Genomic DNA, 22,125 nt, shown 5'->3' with positions numbered 1-22,125 from the left:
AGCTCAGCAAGACCATTGTTCGTGATTGCTCTCATCCCCACCATCATGGTCCCTAACTCATTTCCAGGGTAGGATGGCCGCTTCTAAGGATGCTAAAAACTCCTTAGTGGCAAAAGCTTTCTGAGGTAAGGGTACCTGCTGCTCTTTGCTCATCCAGAAAGGGACAAGAGAGGTAGGTCCACAGGGTCCCTGCCCCCTGCCCTGTGGTGGCCTCTCCAGTTGCCTGTGGTCTGTTAGCAGAGTTTGTGTTCAGAATGCTCAGTGACTGGAATGACCGTGACCAGCCCAAACTGCCTGGGGAAGCTGGGTCCCGAAGGCCACCCTGCTGGGCTCAGTGTTCGACTTTCATTCCTGGGCTCTGGGGGGGTTTGGGGAAGAGGCCAGACCCTGGGGCTTTAGGAAGCCCCCCTTGCAGGTTTTGGGGAAGTGGGGCACAGAAGCAGTTTTCCTAAACACCTGGAATAGTTGTGACTGGGCCTCACTGGTCATGCGGGAGCCCTGCTCGATGGTCTCCAAGTGGAGTGGCCTCCAGGGATAGACTCTCCTCTTTCCAGACTCCTGGTGACAGAGCAGGTCCCCCTGTGGTGACAAGCATGGAAAAGGTGTTGGGGGGATTGGCTCTCTGGCCACCCCCACCCCAACTGTGGCCAGGCCTGTGTGGCACCTAGGACTCACAGGCTCCTCTTATGAGGGGAGGAGCCCTGCCCAGTGCCCAACTCGCTGCTTGGGCCCATCTCCCCATGGACAGGCCTGTGCCCCCACCTCACAAGCATCAGGTACCTAACTTGTCAGGCTGGACCTGCCTGCTGTCATTGTTTTTGCACATCGTCCCAGAGCTAATACTTGCTTGAGATGTGGCCATGAAGCTCCACGTTGTCTCTCTGCAGTCTTCCTCTCCTGCTGCCTCTCCCTCCTGCACGTCTCACCACAGGGCACAAGGTCCTCCCTTGTTATGGGTTGTGGTCAGCTGCTGCTAAGCCCGCGTGTTGGAGGAGTCAGAGATGGGAAAGGGGGTGGCGTGGGCTTCTGCTGGGAGGTTTGGTGCTGGGGGAGGGTCGGGCTTTCTGGGCATTAGGTCTGGAGAAGGAGCAAGGTGGGGCCATGGCACTGGGGCGAAGGGGGAGAAACCTGGTGCTGCAAGGGGAGGAGGGGGCTGTGTGCCTGCAGCTTGGGGCTGGCCTGCCTCAGGGGGAGCCCCTCGCATGCTTCTCGGGGTGCAGCTGAATGTGATTTGGAGTTGGTGTGCAGTGTGAAGGGGGCTACCTTCTTGGAGAACTTAGGGGCAGCGGGCCCTGGGCCTGGGGCGGCCTGGAGCTTTCTCTGCTGAATTTCTCACTCCCCTGAGGAAGCTGTGACCCTCCCCAGATGTCTCAGGAAGGAAGTGGTGACTCTTACTCTGCTGATCTCTATTACATTTGCCTCTGTCCCTTGGGAGGCTGTTGCTGCACCAGACCTGCCACTTCCTGAGAAGAGTCGCACGAGGCTGGTGCTTTGCTGTCAGCAGCAAGGCCCTGGGCCCAGCCAGGTCGCCTGTATCCACTGTTGGGTGGGCTCTCGAGGAGCACGATGACTTGCAATGGTTGAAATGACTGTGAGCATGTATGTGCTCAGCACAGTTACGATGTCACCAAAGGGCCACTCGAAATCTCAGGGGTGTGTCCCTGTGGAAGGGAAAGCAGGTGCTGGTGCAGCAGCCAGCGCTGGTCCTGTGACTTTGCCTTGTGTTGGCAACAGCTTGGCTGTGCCTCATGGGAGGGTGTGGGCCTGTTTTGCCTGAGCCTGCGTCCCACTTCCTCCTTCTCCACCTGAGTGCTGCTTGCTGACCCAGGCACCCCACAGGCCGCCTGGCAGTCCTCTGGGGGAATCGCATAGTCAGGTGGTGTCTCAATGTGTCAGGCTCTTTAGAAAGGCCACAGCATGTGCCAGTCAGGGCTTTCGACCTCAGTACTGGCAAGGCCCGGCCTTGGCGAAGTGAGGAGACAAGGGTCCCAGCTCTCTTTCCCTCGTCTGCCTCCTGGAGGGGTCCTCCTGCATCACTTCCCTCCTCATTGGCTGCATCCTCCCTCCATGGTGCTGTGCTGTGCTGTCTGCCCTCAGGCTGGAGAGTGTTTCCTGTGCTGGCATGGAGGTCACTTATGCTGTCATCTTTCCAGAGGTGTTGGTATACTCACAGGGAGCAGCGTCACGCAGCATGATGGTCCTCTGGAATATCACGTGTTTGCAGACAGGGTTGGAGGGCTGGGCTATGTGTAGACATCCTGAAACTGCCTAGTTGAGGAAGTGTCTTGTAGGTCAGCTCTGCTGGCAGATCTGTGGAGTCGGCCTTGGGGAGACTGGTAGCCAGGAAAGTGCAGGAACTTAGAAACAGAGGTAGATGTTCTGTGGCTTCTTTGTACGTGCGTGTGTGACATGGCCATGTGATGAACTGGGACCCCCAGGCAGTTGGAGTAGGGGGCCTGGGTGAAGTTTGAGTGGAGAAGGAAAGGCACCCTGTGAACAGGGAGTTCAGGGTCAGTGAATGTGGCTTCCAGCATGGGCGTGATTTCAGCAGTGAGAGCAGAGCTGGCGGGAGCCCTGGAGAAGGGAAAGGGCTTGCGTGGAGACTGCAAGGCCTGGTGTGTGGTTTCTGTGCAGGTGGGGCTGTTTCTTGGGGGAACGGTCAGTGCCGAGGGCCTTCATGGTGTCGGTCAGTCCCCTGTCTAAAGAGGCAGGTGCTTGCTTTTGTTTTGAATACTGTAGGTAGCTGGAGGAGTCTTTGAGGAAGAGTCTTTCTTTGAGGAGTTGTCTGCGGTAATGTCTCTGGGAAATGTTTGTACTCGGGAGTAGGCAGGGTGGATTGAAGGGAAGGGTTTGAGAAGCGTCAGAGGAGCAGAGCTAGAACACGCTGTTGTGTGGATGGGATGTGCGACACTGGGAGGGAGTGACCATTGGGCTTCACTGGGAAGGCATCCACAAGTTCAGTGTTGGATGCGGTGAAACATCTTGGCATGTCAAGGTGCAGATACTGAGAAGATGAAGAAAGTAGTGACATTGGAATTGCAGTGAGACGTCATGGTTAGATAGCTGATGTGAAGGTCACAGAAATGCTTGTTCTCTGAGGCAGCCGCGCAAACTATGTAGAAGGATAAGCCACGTTCTCAGCCAAGGGGGGAAGAGTGGTGAGGTTATATGGGGTTAGAGCATGGATGGAGACAGGAGAGCCAGCGAAAGAGTCAAGGACAGGGTTGGCCAGTGGTGGGTGAGGGAGGGTGGAGATGGGACCACATGGCAGAAGGCAAGAGAGGAGAGGGTTTCCAGTCAAAGGAGTGAACTAAGGGAGAAGGCATGTAAGTGAGTCCAATAGTACAGTGTAAGACCTATGAATTAAATTCAGGAAATGTTTCCCTTTTGTTGGGAGAAAGGAAGTAAGAATTGATGAGCTGTTAGAGATGGGCTTTGAAGCAGCTGGATGTTGCTGTGGATCCTGCTTCCTCCTGGGTCACCTTGAGCAGTTACCTCCCTGAGGTTCAGGGGCCTCATGAGGAAAAGAGAAGGTAATGACAACAGCTAAGCATTGCATGGCTGTGAGTGAGTGCTAAGTGTAGTAAATGAGGTAAGGCATGCAAAATGGCTGCTTAGTGCCTGGCACTTAGCAAAGTCTCTCGAAAAATGTTAGCTGTTCTCCTGAACAGTAGTCAGTACTGTGACTGGATACAAGGTTTTCAGATTCTAGAATGTGGAGCTGCAGGAAGCCATGGGGTGGACTTCCTTTCAGACTTAGAGCGTCCCTCTCCCCCAGCAATCACAGTGGTTTCCAACAGGAGACTCGGTGGAGTCACTTCTAAGGAACACTTTCATGCAAAATATGATGGCACTCACAGGGTCATTATTGTTTGCATGACATTCGTTTGCTTAGAATAGTTTTTCTTCTTTTTTAAAAAAGATTTTATTTATTTAGTTTTAGAGACAGAGGAGCGGAGGGAGAAAGGGGAGAGAAACATCAATGTGTGGTTGTCTCTCACACACCCCCTGCTGGGGACCTGTCTCACAACCCAGGCATGTGCCCTGGCTGGGAATCAAACTGGCATCCCTTTGGTTTGCAGGCCAGTGCTCCATCCACAGAGCCACACCAGCCAGGGTTAGACTAGTTTTTCTTTCCAAAGTTTAGAATGTTTTAAAGGTAGTTTTACTCGGGCTTCTGTGGAGATTAGAGTTTTACATTACATGATGTGGAGGAAACATAAGGGCGAGAACATATGAAAGTAGCATGTGAACAAGTGCGAAGTGTTGGTGCTGAGAGGACCTGGAGCTGGAGAGTGGCCTGGATCAGGTGGAATCAGTTAAGGAAAGTGCTTTGGACTGATTCCTCTGGACTGTTGACTGCAAGGGTCTCAGTGGCTGGCTCCCCCTTGCTCTAGTTTCCGGTTCCCAGGGTCCACCAGGCCTGTGCCCCACCCCCGCCGGCTGCCTTCTGGGAGCAGGGACTGTCATGGGGACTCTGGGTGCTCTCAGGGCCTGCCATCACTGCGCCTTCCAGCCCCGTTTCCTGATTGGCTCCCTCAGCCTCTTGAGAGCTGTTGGCACACCTGCGTGTTTTTCCCTCCCCTGTTTGCAAATGCAGACTGCTCTTGGAGTGTTCTTTCCCCCGCAGTCTTGCCTGCCTGTCATTTCTGACCTCCAAAACCAAAGCTTGTCTGAGTCTTTGCTCTTACAGGACTGACCAGGGCTTCTCATTTGATCTCACTTTCTCTCGAACTGTAGTTCTGGGTGGATACGCCTCTGCCCACCTCAGGGCTGCAGCTGCTGTGTGGAAGGATGCTGTGTTTTCACGGCGACCCCCCAAGTGCACGTTTGTTAGACTGCGCTGCCTCCACTGTGTCCCCTCAGAAACCCTTTAGCCTGGCTGTCCCTCTCTAGCCAGACTTGTTCAAAGTCACACTCAGCTGTGACTGAGGCGAGTCTCTTGCTGGACGGAGCTGCTTCCTGCCACATCAGGGCCCAAGGTGGCCAACCCCAGGGCAGCCGGGTTCCTAGGCTCCCCCTCGCCTTGGGTAGTGGGGAGAGCTTGAAGCTAGTTTTCCTCAGTGGGCGTGGCTTTAGGGATTTTCCTGGAATGGCACATCAGAAGATGCACAGCAGTCCCTCTGTGCGGCCAGCCTGGGGAATAGGACTTCTGTGTCCTGACGTTCAGTAGCCACCCTTCGACAGTGACCAAGTGACTCAGCAGGGAGTGAGCACACCTAAGTCATTTGAGAGTAAAAATTGGCTTGACCAACTTCATGACCTGGTGGACACAGTCTGGCTCTCTGCCAGGCCACCCTGCAGCCCTTCCCCCATGGAGCCTTCTCTGGGGTGTGCATCGGCGTCACTTCCTTGCTGGTGGGTGATGAAAGCGCTGTGCAGACCGCCTGGTGAGCCCTTGGCCCCTCACTGGTGCAGCTGGCCCCTGTGTGTGCATGCACACAGACACGGTGTGAGGGGCTTGAGTGGCTCTGGCCAGGCCCTGCTCTGAGCTCACCTCTTCTCTCTTGCAGTATATCTTTGTAGATGCTTATGCCCAGTACCTCTGGATCACATTCAACTTCTGCCGCACTGTTGAAGGCTTCTCCATCCCCTTCCGGGCAGCTGATCTCCTTCTGCACAATAAGGCCTCCAACCTCCTCCTGGGCTATGACAGGTCTCACCCCAACAAGCAGGTAAGAGAGCTTCCAGAACACAGTCAGGTGGGCACCTTGAGGTTTCTGTTATACTCCGTCTGTGTAGACTTGGTGTCTTTTACATGACTGCCTCCTGACCCCGCCCCCTTCTCTCTCTCGGGCTTAGCCATTGTGGCTGTTTCACTTCCCATGGCTCAGGAAAAATGTATCCTCTCGCTCTCTCAGCCTACATCCCAGCCAGAGGGCGGCATGTAGCACTTGGCAGGCCCTGTTCATTGAATAGGATGTGCTGTTTGGTGCCGATGCACCTTTGTCAGGCTCTGGAGATGAATCAGAGCCAGGTAGGAAGTCCGTAGTCACAGCTCTGCCAGGACCTGTCACCTTTCTGTTGTGCCTTTTCTGTCCTCTGCCCTGGACATGCTGCCATTGCCTGCCCTTTATTTGAATTTACCATTGCTGTTGATATTCTTTTTGCGTGCATGTGCACGTAATGTAAATGTGTGTATTTTCTTCCTTAATCCAAATGTGAAGGAAAGGTGAGTGATGGGGAGTCAGAGCCTTAGTAGGATTTATACATCGGAGTAAGAAACTTGCCAAGTCAAGAATATTGATGTGGTCCTGGCTGGTGTAGCTCAGGTGTTTGGAGTGTTGTCCTGTAAACTGCAGGGTCACAGGCTCAGTTCCTGGTCGGGGCACCTGCCTAGGTGCCAGCTGGGTCCCTGGTTGGGGTGCACTCTCACAAGATGTTTCTCTTGCTCTCTTTCTTTTTCCCTCTCTCTGAAATCAATGAGCATGTCCTTGGGTGAGGATTAAAAAAAAAGAATATTGTTCTGCTGAAATCCTGTGAAACCTCTAGATCCTGCAGGATTGGATTTGTATGAGTTTTGAATAACTTTGCTCAGAATTACCTCGGGACGTTTGCATTTCTCTACAGGCCCTTTAGCCAAAACATGATCTGTTTACCTTCACAGGCCTTAGGGAGTGACTCCCGTGTGGGCGGGGGCAGTTCACCAGTGCAGGGGGATTATTGTTATTTTTGGCCACCTCTTCTTGACACACTGGAAGAGGGAGCCCCAGGTACTGTCTCTGGAAGTTAAGGGGCTTTGGCAAGTCAGTCACTCATAGACAAACCCTGTGTGTTCAGTTGATTTCCTGGTACTTCTCAGTTCTGTATGTGGTCAGTGTCCTCGCCATTCAGCTTCGGCCACTGTGGCCGTTGCCATTTCTGAGGACACTTTCCCAGGTGAGAAGGAACAAGTATAGTCCTTCTGTTCTCACCGTCCGCCAAGGGCTGGTCTGAGTGAAGCCCAGTTTCTGACCCTCTGTAAACGGAGGGCAGGTCACAGTCACCTCTCTTCTGGCTTCTGCTGAGACCACAGTGACCAGCAAAGCGCAGGGTTCGGGTCTGGTCTCGCCTCCTGCCCTCGCTCGCCTCGGTGGCCCAGGTGCCCATCCCTCCAGAGTGCATGCTGCTCTGGGGGCCCTTCCTTGGGGATGTGGCAGTGCCCATCATACTGGGTGTGGTTCTCCTTAGTGACCGCTTCTCCTCACTTTGACCTCTGCAGCTGTGGAAATCGGAGGACTTCGGCCAGACCTGGATCCTAATTCAGGAGCACGTGAAGTCCTTTGCATGGTAAGTCGTGTGGTCTGTGAAACGGGAGCTACAGAATCTCCTTTTCTCCATTCCGGCTCATTGGCAGAGCCTGCCCTCCCTCAAAGTGCCCTGCATTTGGTTCAGGAAGCACATTCCCCAGACCTGGGAACTAGATCTGCGAGGGCAGCCGGTGCACTGGGGTGGATGAGGAAGGGAGATCTTAGTGTGGTGGGGGGCGGGGGTGTGGGTACAGAGCTTCTGCCGTTTCAGGCCCCCAGGGAACCAGGAAATCTTAAAGCTATGGTGTGTGTGAGACTTTGTGAAGACCTTCGGTTTTATCAGAAGTGGGGATTTTTCATAACATATTGTTTGCAGTGTCTGCTGAACATAAAATGTGCTAAATATGCTTTAGGCTGTGTGGAGTCAACTCATTTGTGGATAGAGTTAGTGAGGAGATTGAAGGTTAGCGGGGAGGAAAGACATTTGTGCACATAGCACATGTGCTGGCACAGCCCGTGGAGGCAGAGGAGGACGTGTTCTTTGCGGAGGTTAGGGTGTGGATAGCAGGCTGGGTACAGGGGTGCGAGGACAGAGTGGCCTGGAGCAGAGATGTGGCAGTGTGGGGCTGGGGTGTGGTGTGTTGGGTAGAGTTTGGGAAGGCCTGTCTGTATCAGAATCTGTAGTGCTTGAAAAAGGAATTCAGACTGAATTCCGAAAGCAGTGGGGAACTATTGTAGGTTTTTGAGGGGGAAAGTGAAATCAACAGTTGTTCCTTGTCCTGGCTGCTTCTGATCTTTTATGGTTACAGGGACTCGGCGTGTTGTAGCCTTGAGATGGTGCACGTGCCGGCGAATGTGTAGAATAGATGCCCCGGAGTGGGCTTGCTCATCAGTGGGTCGCTCATGCCAAACTTGATGTCTCCCGACTTAACTCTTGGTCTTTACTATCAGAAATCAGAGCCAACTACTTTCAGGTTCTGGTTGCTCAGGGTCAGAACTTGGAGTCCTTGTGGACCCCACGTCTGCTTCACGCTTCACATGCAGTCCATCAGGCGCACCCATCTGTCGGCCCCACTGTTAGNGTGCACGTGCCGGCGAATGTGTAGAATAGATGCCCCGGAGTGGGCTTGCTCATCAGTGGGTCGCTCATGCCAAACTTGATGTCTCCCGACTTAACTCTTGGTCTTTACTATCAGAAATCAGAGCCAACTACTTTCAGGTTCTGGTTGCTCAGGGTCAGAACTTGGAGTCCTTGTGGACCCCATGTCTGCTTCACGCTTCACATGCAGTCCATCAGGCGCACCCATCTGTCGGCCCCACCGTTAGCACAGACCCTGGGTGCACTGCTCAGCTGCCGCTTCCCCGCCCCCGCCACTGCCGGTGCCCGCCCTGGTCCTCCAGCCAGCCTTTCTACCTCCATTCTTGCCCTCATTCTTAGCGCAGAGACTCACTGATCCTGTTAAAAGCAGGTCAGATCATGTTGTTCCTCTGCTTTGAACCCTTTAATATGCATCATCATTTCTCTTAGATTAAGTGCCAGAGCACATTCCTATCAGAGGCACTTTGCATTCGTTATTTGTTTTGCCTGAAATGCTCTTGCACTTTAGAAAATGTAAGAGCATTTTATCTAGAAAAAAGATATAGTTTCTCCTTTCTTCCTTACCTCATTCAAGTCTGCTCCAATAATTGCCCTAAATGAGGTCTATGGTAAGGACCCTATAAAATTGCAACTGATCTCCTGCCATTCCTCATCTGCTGAACCTGATCTATTTGTTATTTGCATAGCACTTACCACATTTTAATATGCCATTATTATGCTTATTTTTTGTCTTTCTTATTTACTTATTTTTTTAAAAAGATTTTATTATTTTCAGAGAGAGGGGAAGGGAGGGAGAGAGGAAGAGAAACATTGATGTGTGGTTGCCTCTTGTACGCCCCCAACTGGGGACCTGGCTCACAACCAAGGCACGTGCCCTGACCAGAAATCAGACCGGGGACCCTTTGGTTCCCAGACTGGCACTCAATTCACTGAGCCACACCAACTGGGCCTGCACTTTTCTTACTATGCATGATTTTGAACATCTTTTAACCTGCTTTATGTTCGTTTTTATATCTTTTTTGTGACATCTGTTCATGCCATTTACCCTTTTTCTGTTGGATTTGTAATTGTATTATTGATTTCTAGGAGCTCATATTAGAGATTAGTCCTTTGTGATTTGAGATAGATTGTGTGTTTGTATTTTCCAGTTGGTCACCTGCCTTTGACTTGTATCCTCAATAAAGGCAGTGGCCCCTCGAGGTGGTGCTGGGTCGCGTCTGATTTTTCCAAAGTCCCATTGGAAGAGGAATGTCTTTGGGTTGGCGTTGCTTCTTTAGGGGTTGAGGCCCGTGAGGATGGAGCCTTGCAGCTGGTATCTCCAGCTGGTGTCTCTGGGGGCTGCCTCTTCAGAGAGGGCTGCTGTTTCTGGCCCGTTTGTGGTTCCCCTTGGGCAGAGGTTGTAGAGTCCTAGTGACGTTGGAACCGTGATCTCTTCCCAGTGCAGCCCCTACCAAGCAGTTGCACTTGGTTGAGATTTCTTCTTTCTTCTTTTATTGCAATTTTATTTGTTGTGTTTTTAATATTTTTAAATATTTTTTAAATGTTTTATTTATTTATCTTAAGAGGGGAAGGAAAGGAGAGAGGGAGAGAAACATCAATGTATGGTTGCCTCTCATGCGTCCCCTGCTGGGAACTGGCCTGCAACCCAGGCATGTGCCCTGACTGGGAATCGAACTGCGATCCTTTGGTTCGCAGGCCCGCGCTCAATCCACTGAGCTACACCAGCCAGGGCTAATATTTTAAAATATTTTAAAAATACTTTATTTATTTATTTTTGGAGAGGGGGAAGGGAGGAAGAAAGAGAGGGGGAGAAAGATTGATGTGTAAGAGAAACATTGACCAGTTGCCCCTTGCACTGTCTGACTGACTGAGGATTGAACCCTCAGTTCAGGCATGTGCCCTGACCAGGAATTGAACCCGTGACCTTTCACTTTGCGGAATGATGCCCACCCAGCTGAGCCACACCAGTCAGGGTGTCTTTTGCTCTATTTGAATTTTAAAGGGACACATTGCTTTTTTACTTGTTCAGGGAACTATATATTAAGAGGGCAGACCAGCTGGATTACTAAGAAAAGTTACTTCATATTTGGGAATTAGTATGTTATGCCTTCTGCCTCTGTTCAGACGTGTGGCTATTTCAGGGGTAAGGACAGGCTTATTTTAGATAATTACTGGAATGGTGTCAAGGAGGTACAGGCAATTTGGGGGATTTTCCCTGGGGATCATCCATTGTAAGTGAGAGTGTAATCTGACCCCTCAGAGAGTAACCCATATGCTTCTGTTCCAAAACACTTGTCAGCCTAACAGCAGCAGGGGAGTGGAAAACCCATGATTTGTTATTCAGAGCTGGAGATTGACAATCAGGACAGTTTGAGAGCTTTAGGGAAGGGGCCCCAGGCTGCCCTGTGGAGGTCTCTGAAGGATGGTGGGGGGGCCAGTGAGAGCGGTGGGGCCAGGTGAGGTCTGGTAAGGCTTGGAATTTGCAAATGAGGTCAAAGAGAAAGGGAAGTAGGCTTGAGTGAAGGTAAGAATGGAAGGCCAGCCACTGCCAAGCACCCAGAACATGTAGGGGGAGTGGCTTTCTGAAAGGGGAGGCCGGAGTCTGACGACAGAGTTGGATTGGGGTGAAAGTCAAGGCTGTTGTTTCAGATCTTGGCTGCTGCTTTTGGCCAAGAAGGAAGAGTAGAGGTGAGCTCTCAAATCTGATTAAAGGTTCCTTCCTCTCTGCCTTTGTAAAAATATCCAGCAGCCTCATTTTAATTTGCATATCGTTTAGAGGAGAGGAAGTGCTTTAATCAGTACTTCTAATTCTGGAAAGGGAGAGAACCTGCTGCCATCCCCACACAGGCACACAGAGTGCCTGGGTGATCCAGGTCAGGACCAAGGTGCCTGGTTACGACCCCTGGTTGTTGGGCCAAAGCCACCGTCCCTCACTGGGAAAAGAGACTGCTATTTTCTGCTCTGATCTTCCTTCCTCTTTCTGCCACCTTTTTTCTCTTCTTTTCATTTATTCTTTCTTTTCTTTTGTTTCCCTTCCCTTTTTTCCCCTTCCTTTCCCTTCTTTTTCCTTAGAATGTGCTTTTGATGGCACATCTTGAATGAATTTTATATATTTTCATTATCCTGAGAGCTGTTGTACAAAGGATGGAACTTTCCAAAGGCCTCTGCCTTTCCTTGGGCCACAGCTGCATCCTCGTTCTCTCTATTTTTAAGTTAACTTCCCGCCTGAGGAATGGTCTGCCTGGCCTTGGTGTTCTTATGAGTGTCAGGAGCCTGGGGCAGGCAGGTTAGCCGTCCTCTCATCTGCTGTGTGGGGTGCACCTGCGGGAAGGGGCAGCAGTTCAGAGACCCCCTCCTGGGTGGTTTGATCTCATCATGCCAGTTTTCCCTTTGGAATCATCTGTGTACTGATGGTCCACAGAACCCATGCAGCAGGGGTCTGCAGGTGGGAGCCCTGCCGCATAGGAAGGGATAGAGAGAGATAGGACATGGGCTCCTACGGCCTCTGCACTGTCCAGGAAGTTCAGACAGGCTGTGGTGAACAACATGGGATATCGTGATGTCATACATTCAGTGCAAGATAACGTGACAAGAAGCACTCCTGTGTACAGTAAGGGGACTGATTCAGAACCCTCCCAACCAAAGCAGTTTTCTACCTTTGTGTGAAACTCACATAAAGCTCACTAAAAAGGCTTGAACTTGAGTGAGGTAGAGATACATTGTCAGTGCTGGGAGAAGGAAGAGAGTGTTAGGGGAAGGCCTCCGGGGGGAGGGGGACAGGAACTTGGCCCCAGAAGATGAGCAAGATTCAGAGGTGCAGGCCAGCACAGATGGCAAAGGGGCCCTGCAGAGGGGTGTAGCGTGGACCGAAGCACAGGGGAGGAAAGGAGCCTGTGTTCCTGAGCAGGCCAGTGTGTGCCAGAAGGAGCTGGTAAAGGAGGCTCACAAGATGTGAATTTGCACTGGGTGGATGCTGGTTGCCCAGATCCGTGACAACAGCAACAGCCCTGAGCAGACAGACGGAGAAAAGGGCTCATTATGGCTCCTCGTGTGGTTTCCTCTGTTCTTCTCCGAACACAGCCCCCTGGAAAACAGTCTCCTTTCTTCCTCTGAGGTTCCTCACTTTGAGGCCAGAAACCTGATGACAGCCTCAAGCGTGACATACTGGTTTGAAAACTTTTGTCTTTTTCGTTTCCTTCTTTCCACTGAGGTTGGTTGGAGCCTGCCCTGAGGGGAAACCCAGGGTGCTCTGAAAACAGCGGTGACATAGAAGGCCTGACAGATGGCAGCCCCTTCCCTCTGCACTGCACTGAGGGGCCACCAGAGAGAGTTGGCAGCACTAGTGAACGGGCATGCGCCTGCAGTTCTAGCTGACTGTCTGCACCGCACCCCCCCCCCCCCCGCCCCGCCCCAGCAGAACTCCTCGCCCCCAGGGATCAGACTTGGGGGAGACGGTAACAGCTGTTTTTCTCCTCTAGGGGAATTGATCCCTATGACAAGCCAAACACCGTCTACATTGAACGGCATGAGCCCTCTGGTTATTCCACTGTTTTCCGAAGTACAGACTTCTTCCAGTCCCGGGAGAACCAGGAAGTGGTCCTTGAGGACGTGCGGGACTTTCAGCTTCAGGACAAGTACATGTTTGCTACTAAGGTGGTGGTAAGTTTAAGGTGCTAAGCAGTAAACTTCTTGGAGTTTCCTTTTTGAGGTGTGGCATTCTGTGATCATGCAGGAGAGTTCACCCAAGCAGGGCCCAATCACTGGGCATGGGGTGTGTGACAAGGGTGCCACTGCAGGCATCCCGGGAGGTTCAGGGCTGCAGGAGCGTGGCCACACTCTCGAAGTGTCTCCAGGCACCTGGTTGTTTTCCATGCATCCTTGACAAACAGGTATTTCTTTGAAATCCCAATGAAAAGAATTCAGGAGGGAGGGATGGGGCTCAGTAGCATTTTTTGTTAACTTAATTGCCTGATTTCCTTTCAATTTAGGCCAATTTCATTGTGAATTTTGACCCCACGTTAACTTATGTAGCTCATAGAATGTGCAGTCTTTGGCCAACAGGAGTCAGTGCTCTAAGAAAAGCAGTCATTGAGCTTCTACCTTAAATCTTAGCCTTTGGGAAAAATTTACCCTTGATTTCATGGGTGGGAGCCAGATGCTGAAATGGAGAGCTTGCTTGTTGGAAACCAGAGTTGTTGATTATTTAATAGGACTTGCCTTGCAAAGGTATCACATGGTAAGTGGCAACCACACTGCCCTGTGCAAGGGAGAGAACCAGGCCCTGTCAAGTCAGGTGGGACAGCTGTCCTAGTCTTACAGGACTCAGATGCTGTGGGGTCCCTTTGTCACTGTGGAGCCTTTGCCCACCGCCAGGGAATTGGAATTACAGCTCTCAGTGCCAGAGTTTGGTGAAAAGGAAAGAAACTGTTTATTCAAAAGTTATACAGACTTAGAGTAATGACTTAATGTCTTCGTTTAAATCTCAAAGTCCCTTAAAACACCCACAAACACACAGTCCTTCCTTCCCTCTTTGCCCTGGCAGTCTTGGGTACCATGTCTCAGGAAAAAAAAAATTCTGCAGCTCACTTCTCCTGGTTCCTCTTGGTCATCAGTGTTCGGCTGGCAGGCCTCCTGCGGTTCCCAGCACCATCAGCTGTATCATTGCTGCGATCTCCAATTCTCAGTCCAAACCCTGTGGCACCTCCTCAGGCCCCCATTTCCTTCCCTGCAAGATCTCGCATTGTCCTTGTCCCTAGTCCTGCATTGTCTTTCCTGTCATCTAAGCTGTGTGGTGAAGGGATCCCGAAAACCACGTGGTTAGCCCCTGCATGGCTGGTGCACCTGGGTTTAAAGCCCTGCAGGAATCTTCCTCTGCAACCCCATTTCTGACTCCGCCCACAATCTGCTGTACCTACCAGCACTCCTGCACTTTTCCAGCCTTTCTTGGCTGCCCTAGTAAGTCTGGGCAGGTGTGGTGTGGAGCGAACCATCTCCAAGCTCTCACACAGGTGCCGTAACCAGGGGGCGATGCCTCCCAGTTACATAATGGGTCCAAGTTACTCCCACCCCCCTGGCTCAAAGCATGGCCAATGCTACTTAATATATCTATGGAGCTAGCCAGCTGTTATAAATATATAAAATGACTGTTTTTGCAGTTATTTGCAATACTGTTGATATGCAAAATAACTGTTAATGGCCCTGCTTCACTCCTCCCATCCCCCAGTTCAGACTTGTAGGGGTGGTAATATCCTGTATTTTTTATATTTCCTGGACACCCCGAGTTTTGGATCGCATTTCAAATTCTTCATTTGAGGGGGGCCCTGGCTGCACCTCATTACACTAGGGGCTGTGAGTCAGCTGACCTAGTGGGCCTCAGGGCCCGTGAGGCCACTCTGCTTCCCATCACTGTTAACCTGAGGGATGGAAACCAGGTGTCCTGTTTCCCTCCATGTTCTCCTTTATGTGACTGGCAGCTGGCCAGGCAGAAGCGGGTCAACCACTTTGGAGTTCTAGGGCACAGAGAGGGCCAGCCCAGAGGGAAATCAGGGCGGAAGGCTGGAATGAGGAGACAAGACATGGGGGGCGGGGGGTGGGGGGCTGGAGACTGGTGGTTCCCCATGGCATACTAGGGGAAGTGGCTTTTTCAATCACTTTCTTCTGCCAGGCTAGGGCCTTGAGTCGCTCCCTGGATGTCCCTTTCTACATGCCTGTCGATTTGTTTTTCTTTCTCATACACAGACACACAGAGCAACAGAAGAACCTCTTGACCTCCCAGTGGGCAAGTGTGAGCTCCTGCACCATCTTGAAATCAGAAAAAAACCCCCAGCATTTGTGCTGCTTGTTACTACCAAACCCAATAAGCAGAGACAGGGATTGAATCTTTTTTTTTTTGAAAGATTTTATTTATCTCTAGAGGGGAAGGGAAGGAGAGAGGGAGAGAAACATCAATATATGGTTACCTCTCGTGCATCCCCTGCTGGGAACTGGCCTGCAACCCAGGCATGTGCCCTGACTGAGAATCGAACCACGATCGGCTGGTTTGCAGGCCCGCGCGCAACCCACTGAGCTACACCAGCCAGGGCGGGATTGAATCTTTATGGGCACTTTATTCAGAGGGCTGGCGATCCAAGAAGATGGTTGGTTCATACCCTAACAGACCATCTTAAATTCCATTTTAAAATGGCCCTTTTTATAAGGAGAACAAAGTGTAGGTAGGGGTTTGGGATTCAGTGAAAGGTAATCGGATTAAAAAACTGTACTATTCTCACCCTGCGTGGCGGGCGTCTCACCCTGGAGCATGTGGCTCAGATTCCATCCTGCTTGCAGTCCTCCCAAGACTGCTTGCAGTCTCCTGGTAGAACTGCTTGTGGTCTCCTGGGGTCAGGGTGGGTCCCACCTTCAGTTCCTGGAACAATAGCTTTTATTTGCACTGATTACTAAGCTTATTAGCTATCACATAAACTAAAATTTTCTAACTCTTGAGTCCCTGATCAATCTCTGAGTTTTCAGGGTTCATAGGTCTTTTCTGTTTCAGTTTCTTGGGTCTAGATTTTTTGGTATGATTTTAATTTCTTTCCCTTCCCTGTTCCTTCCTTCCTCCCTCCCTCCCTCCATTCCAGAAGGAGGGAGAGGCAATAGACAGAGAGGGAGAGAGAGAAACATTGTGGTTCTACTTATTGATGCATTCATTGGTTGATTCTTGTATGTATGTGCTCTGACCTGGGATTGAACCCACAACCTTAGTGCACTGGAATGCTGCTCTAACCAGCTGAGCTACCTGGTCTGGGCTATTTTTAATTTCTGGATTTTAAGGCACAGGGACTGATTCCCAGATTTGTCCTGACTTAGTCAGGAGTGACATGGAGAACAGTTGTACATTTCTCTTAACTCTGTTATTCGTAGCTCTCACACCTGAGGGTCTAAGTTGTATGAGAGGTGGAGCTTTCTGTGCCCTCCATTTTCACCTAACAGCTGTGCCTGTGTCCTGGACGCAGCTGAGGTGCAGGGAGCCCGAGGTTGGTCCTTGCTGTCCCTGGCCACAGTAGGTCAGGCACAGTGTCCATAGTGGGCATCGCTGACGCAGTCCCCAGCATGGTGCCCAGTGCGTGGTACATGGCCAATGTGCAGGGTAGTTAAATGAATAAATGAATGTCACTTTTTCTCGCCTAATTTCGAAAGTGTTGGCTAGCAGATTTTTGGGAGGTTGAGAGGTTATAAAAATGGCACACTCTCAGCTCTCTGTGTGGCTGACTTATTTGTGGCAGAACTGGAGTTGTGTGTTGGCCTCTCCCCTCAGCACCTGCACGGGCCGCCAGACCCCAAGGTAAGCTGGGCCGGCCCCTGGTGCTTGTTCTCAGGTGTGGTCTCAGGAGCACCTGCGGCCACTTTGCACAGGTGTACTTAGGCATGCTGGGGCCCCAGCGCATTTTAGGCTCCAAGATGCCTAAGAATTTTTCAAATTTGAGAAACTCTTCTCTGAGGTCTTCTATAAGGAGAAGCTTCTAATAACAGCAATTATATTATCAAAGAAACATTTCTCAACGGATGGATGAGGAGAGAAGAAACCCAGCCAGTAACGGAGAAAATGGGTGTTTTCCTGCTGTTCATTATGCTAAGCTAGTCGGCCAGGAGGATGGATGTGGGCCTCGTTGGCTCAGCTGGTTGGTCAGAGTGGTCAGGCCTGCAGCCATGACTTCTTTTCTGGGCCCTTAGGCTGTCTGGATTCAGGAAAATCAGAATAACTTTAATGTTAAGTGGATTTGAATCAAACTAGGGCAGTCCAGGAACTAATTGCAGATCAGGGAAAATTGGGTTCGGGCCGTTCTCTCTCTGCTGTTTCCGTCACCGTGAATAATGAGGTCATCTGCCAGCCGTGTCTATGGGACGGTTCTGGACCCAAGCCCTTTCCTGAGTGTTCTGGATACCTCGGTGCCTGCTGGCCTGGCTCCCGGGTCAAATGTTCTTGTGGTCTGATGTGCTTCCATTTTTTTAACCCGAGTTTAATTTTTATTTCTCGTTTTTTGAACATGACGTTCCTCTGTCTTAACAGGCCCCGTTATGATGAAGGGGCCACGACATCGAGGACGCGACCTTGTATACAATGGCAGCTGAGAGGCTATCTGCCCTCTGTGGCCTTGCCACCTGTGTGTGCCCCGAATGTCAGGCTTGGGCTGCCCTTTGCACCAGTGTTCGCCTGCAGGCAAGCACCTGGTGTGCGGGCTTCATGGAGTGTCCGCCCTGTCTGATGGTCTGCAGCTACCCCTGGCCTGATGCGGACACTGTGTTCCAGTGCAGCGGTTGGCAAACTTCAGCCCCGCACTTGTCAGTCACGCTTCCTGGAAACAGCCATCCACACTGGTGTGTGTGAGGTTTGTCACTGCTCTCACGTTTCGGTGGCCCAACGGAACAGTCCCATAGAGGCAGGATGGCTCAGGCCTTTACAGAGAAACATCTCCAGCCCTTATAGAGGCAGGTTTCTGAACCTGCCAGTTGGCATCGGCAGTCCAAACCCTCAGAGGTGTTGCCCCTGACAGGCTGGTCACAGGCCTCCAGGGCACGCCTGCAGCATATTCAGAAATCTCTCCTGCTGGCTGCTCATCTCCCGAGAGAGCTCATTGGCACTCTCACTGTTTTAACCAGTCAACCACTAGTTTTACTGTTGAAAACCAATTTCTAATCCAAATTTCGCTAATTTAAAGTGTAACGTTGATAGAGAAAACAGAGAAGAGGTTAATTGCCTCTGCAATGTGAACTTCAACATGAGAAGTTAGCTGACCACAACTGGTGTGCTGATTTTAGGATAATTGACCAGAACCAGCTGTTGAAAAATTATTTTTTCAAAGATTTTATTTATTTATTTATTTATATTTAGAGGGGAGGGAGAGAAACATCAATGTATGGTTGCCTTTCCTGCATCCCCTGCTGGTAGTTGGCCTGCAAGGAACTGGCCTGCAACCCAGGCATGTGCCCTGACTGGGAATCAAACCGCAATCCTCTGGTTCACAGGCCCTCGCTCAATCCACTGAGCTACACCAGCCAGGGCCTGAAAAATTATTTTAATTATGGTGCTACTTAAATATATGCAAATGTTAAACTAGATATAAGTACCTGCTGCTTATATCATGCACAATTATAAAAGCCAAAGATATTTACAGATTAAAAATGAAACGGTAAAAGCAGTACATTCAAAATTAATTTGTATAACACTTGTACTGAGATATAATTCATACCCCATAAATTTTTTTTTTAAAGATTTTATTTATTTATTTATCTTTAGAGGGGAAGGAGAGAGGGAGAGAAACATCAATGTATGGTTGCCTTTTGTGCGTCCCCTGCTGGGAGTTGGCCTGCAGAGAACTGGACTACAACCCAGGCATGTGCCCTGACTGGGAATCGAACCGCGATCCTCTGGTTCGCAGGCCCGTGGCTCAATCCACTGAGCTACACCAGCCAGGGCCTCATACCCCATAAATTTTATCCTTTTAAAGTGTACAGCTCATGGTCTGTAGTGTGTTGGCAAGGTTGTGTAGTGCTCATCACTGCCTAATCTCAGAACACTGTCTTCGCCTCAGAGCAGACCCTAAACCGGGTAGCATTGCTTCTCACTCCTCACCTCCTGGCCCTGAGCAGCCACAGACCCAGTTTCTTCTGCCCTGTGGATCGGCCTGCTCTACACATTTTATGTACAGGGAGCCATGGCACATATGACCCTTTGTGACTGTTTTCTTTTGAAGTATGATGTTTTCGAGTTTTCTGTGTGTTGTCGTGTGGATCCTCAGTTAATACTTTTAAGTTCACTGCTTCTGTCTTCTGTCAGTTCAGATCTCCTGTTGAACCTCTTTAGTGGATTTTCTTTTAATTTATTGTATGTTTTTCAACTCAAGAATTTGTTTCTTTTTTTCAGTAGTTTTTATTTCTTTATTGATTTTCTCTACTTGGTGACACAGGGTTCTCATGCTCCCCTTTAATTCCCAAGACACGATTTCCATTGGCACTTGGAGCACATCATCACAGAAGACTTGCATTTCTGTGTGAGGCCAGTGCTCAGTCTTGCTCAGGCACAGTGTGTTCCAACTGCGTGTGTGCACTTCATTGTTTGCTCATCTTGTTGTTTTTGTTGTTGAAAACGGGACATTTTTAATGATTCATTGTAACAGCTTCTCATGTCAGAGAACCCCTTCCCAAGATAATTCCTTGTTGCTTTTTATTATTGTTATTGTTGTTGCCATTTTGTTTTGTGAGTTTTCTGCATTGGTTTTGTAAAGTTTCTGTTCTTCGTTGTGTATGGCTCCTGAAATGTTGGATGATGTAGCCTAACGTTCAGGTCTTGGCTGAACAGAGGTTTCTGTAACGCTTGGAACGTATGTCCTGCAGCCTTTGCGGAGGCCCCTGGGCAGCCTGCAGCTCTGCCTTTGCCTGGATCTCCTGCTAGTGTGGAGCTACAGGTCTTCAGCCAGCCCGGAGAAATCACAGAAAAAAGGCCCCTGCTGGTCCCTTCGTGAATATGCTTGCAGCCACATATGCCTGACCTGGTGGATGCCTTCATCCCCAGGTTTCCCTTTTGTGCGTTTTAGTTATCCCCCCTTTAGTGAATTCCAGGGTGGTTCTGCTTCTCCAGCCATTGGGAGGTTAAACATTCCTCAGTTGTTGAGGTTTTCCGAAAATGCCCTGACTGCAGCTCTATCTGTGCAGTGAGTTAAATCAGGTTACATTAGGAGGAGAGCTGAGACTGCAGCTTTCGAGTAGGCCCTTCATGCAACTCACTCTGACATTTAAAAATCTACATAAAAGAGCAGCTTATACTGACCTGGCCTCCCCATGGGCCCTCATTAGGCCTCAATATCCTTGACTTTGGTTAGTTTTTTTTGGAGCTGTCTACCTACTGTTTTCTTTTCCTGGAATATTTTAAAGCAAATTTCAGATATATCATTATGTCCATAGAGCCTTTAGTACAGAGCACGGATATGGATGGTGGTGTTTTGCTGAGACCAGGTTAGGGCTTTAGCACAGAAAGGGCGGCGAGCACTGCAAACCACATGGGGTGCCTGTGCACAGTGCCTGGCACCCCCCCTCCCACCAGCTTTCCCTGACAGCATTCAGCTACGAGTGGCCTGTGACATCCTTTGGTCTTTGCTTGGCGCTATGTGTCATTTATTTTGTTTCTTTCTGCTTTTTGTTCCTTGGTTTCTCATTTCTTTTTGCTACTGCTATAATGTGAAACATAAATGTAAATGCACTCTCTTTGAACTCAGATTATTCCAGTACTTATATTAATTTATTTTTACTCATCAGCAGTGAACATGACAGATGAAAAAAAGAGTTCATCATAAATTATTAGGCCCTATAATATTGGCATGTGAAACAAAACATTCAAATTACTGCCAGATGCTGGTGAAGTTGTGTGTGCTGGTATTAACTGGCATGCCTTCCAGGAAGGCATTTTTATTGTCTATCAGAACTGAACGTTTTGACCTAGGAATTCTAAGAATATCATGCAGATATTCCTATGTTGCTCTCAAAGAGGCGACACACACGCGTGTGTTCATGGAAGAGCGCTTCTGGAAATGACCTCAACACCCACCAGTGGCTGAAATGAAGGTTGAAGTGCACTGTTAATGAGAAAGTTAAGTGGTACAACAGTCAGTCTATTCATGACCAGAGTTGAGAGGCGTTCCACGTATGACTGTCTGCACGTGGAACTTGGAGCCACACGTGTCGCTGGTGTTGTGTGAGGCCGCAGCACACACTCACAGTGCAAGTGCCTCAGCAGTCAGTGTCGCCCAGAGGGAGGCCGTCTGGGACAGTGCTCTTGTCCCGGGGACCAGCTCCCTCGCGTCTGTCTTTCTGCTCCGCCATCTGCACGTGTGGCTTCCAGTCTCAAGGTTCCCTTGTGGTTCAAGACCTCTTCGAGGCTTTACTGGAGTTGGGAAGAACACAGATGGAAAGGCCGAAGCAGGATCCTTTCCAGCTTCTTCACTCGCTTATTTAAGCAGCCTCCCTAGAAACCAGCACAACACTTGTGTTAATTAGTACTTAGTCACATGACCACAGAGGTACTTGCACAAAAGGAGGAAGAGAACCCTCATCTTTTTTTTTTAAATGTGTTTTTCTATTTGGATGGTCGACATCCAAATAAATTCTGGTTGACTGGATGGTTGACATCCAGTAGTATTTATATTAGTTTCCAGTGTACATCATAGTGATTAGGCAATGATGTAATTTATAGAGTGTTCCCCTGCTATTCTGGTACCTGCCTGGCCCCACATGTAATTGTTTCAGTATTATGGACTGTATTCCCTGTGCTCTGCTCTGCATCCCTGTGACTGATCTGTAACTGCCAGTCTGTACTTCGTAATCCCTTCACCTTTCCACTCAGCTCCCCAGCCTTCCCCGACTTCGGGAACTATCAGTTGGGAGAACCTCAGACATTTGGAATGGAGAGTAGGGTGCAGAACTTTTGCATTTTACCTTACACCTGTCTGCCTGTTGCATGCTTTCATGAGCATGCTTACTTTTTTTTATTTTTTAAAAGATTTTATTTATTTATTTTTATTTTTATTTTTTTAAAAAATATTTTATTGATTATACCATTACAGTTGTTCTATTCCCCCCCTTCATTCCCTTCCACCCGCACACTCCCTCCCCCACCATTCTCCCCCCCTTAGTTTATAACCACGTGTCTCAAGTTCTTTGGATTCTATATTTCCCCCACTATTCTCGCCCTCCCCCTATCTATTTTCTACCTACCATCTATGCTATTTTCTGTGCCTTCTCCCCCCTTCTCCCCCTCCCACCCCC

The 22,125-nt window shown here is 49.8% G+C and overlaps 1 protein-coding gene across 1 annotated transcript in view; it reads left to right on the top strand.

Moving 5' to 3' along the window:
* The window catches only part of SORL1 (sortilin related receptor 1), a 171,007-nt gene that overhangs the window by 31,288 nt on the left and 117,594 nt on the right, over nucleotides 1–22,125 (top strand). The window contains exons 4-6 of the mRNA XM_037029058.1: nucleotides 5,514–5,675; nucleotides 7,202–7,269; nucleotides 12,807–12,987. Coding sequence (XP_036884953.1) covers nucleotides 5,514–5,675; nucleotides 7,202–7,269; nucleotides 12,807–12,987 — 411 coding nt within the window. The remainder of the gene's footprint in view (nucleotides 1–5,513; nucleotides 5,676–7,201; nucleotides 7,270–12,806; nucleotides 12,988–22,125) is intronic.

The sequence above is a fragment of the Sturnira hondurensis genome, unplaced genomic scaffold (assembly GCF_014824575.4).
Source record: "Sturnira hondurensis isolate 20B ecotype Veracruz unplaced genomic scaffold, ASM1482457v3 Scaffold0020184, whole genome shotgun sequence".
Lineage (NCBI taxonomy): Eukaryota > Metazoa > Chordata > Mammalia > Chiroptera > Phyllostomidae > Sturnira > Sturnira hondurensis.
Note: the sequence above shows the minus strand (reverse complement) of the source record. Positions and strands in the feature narration are given on the sequence as shown.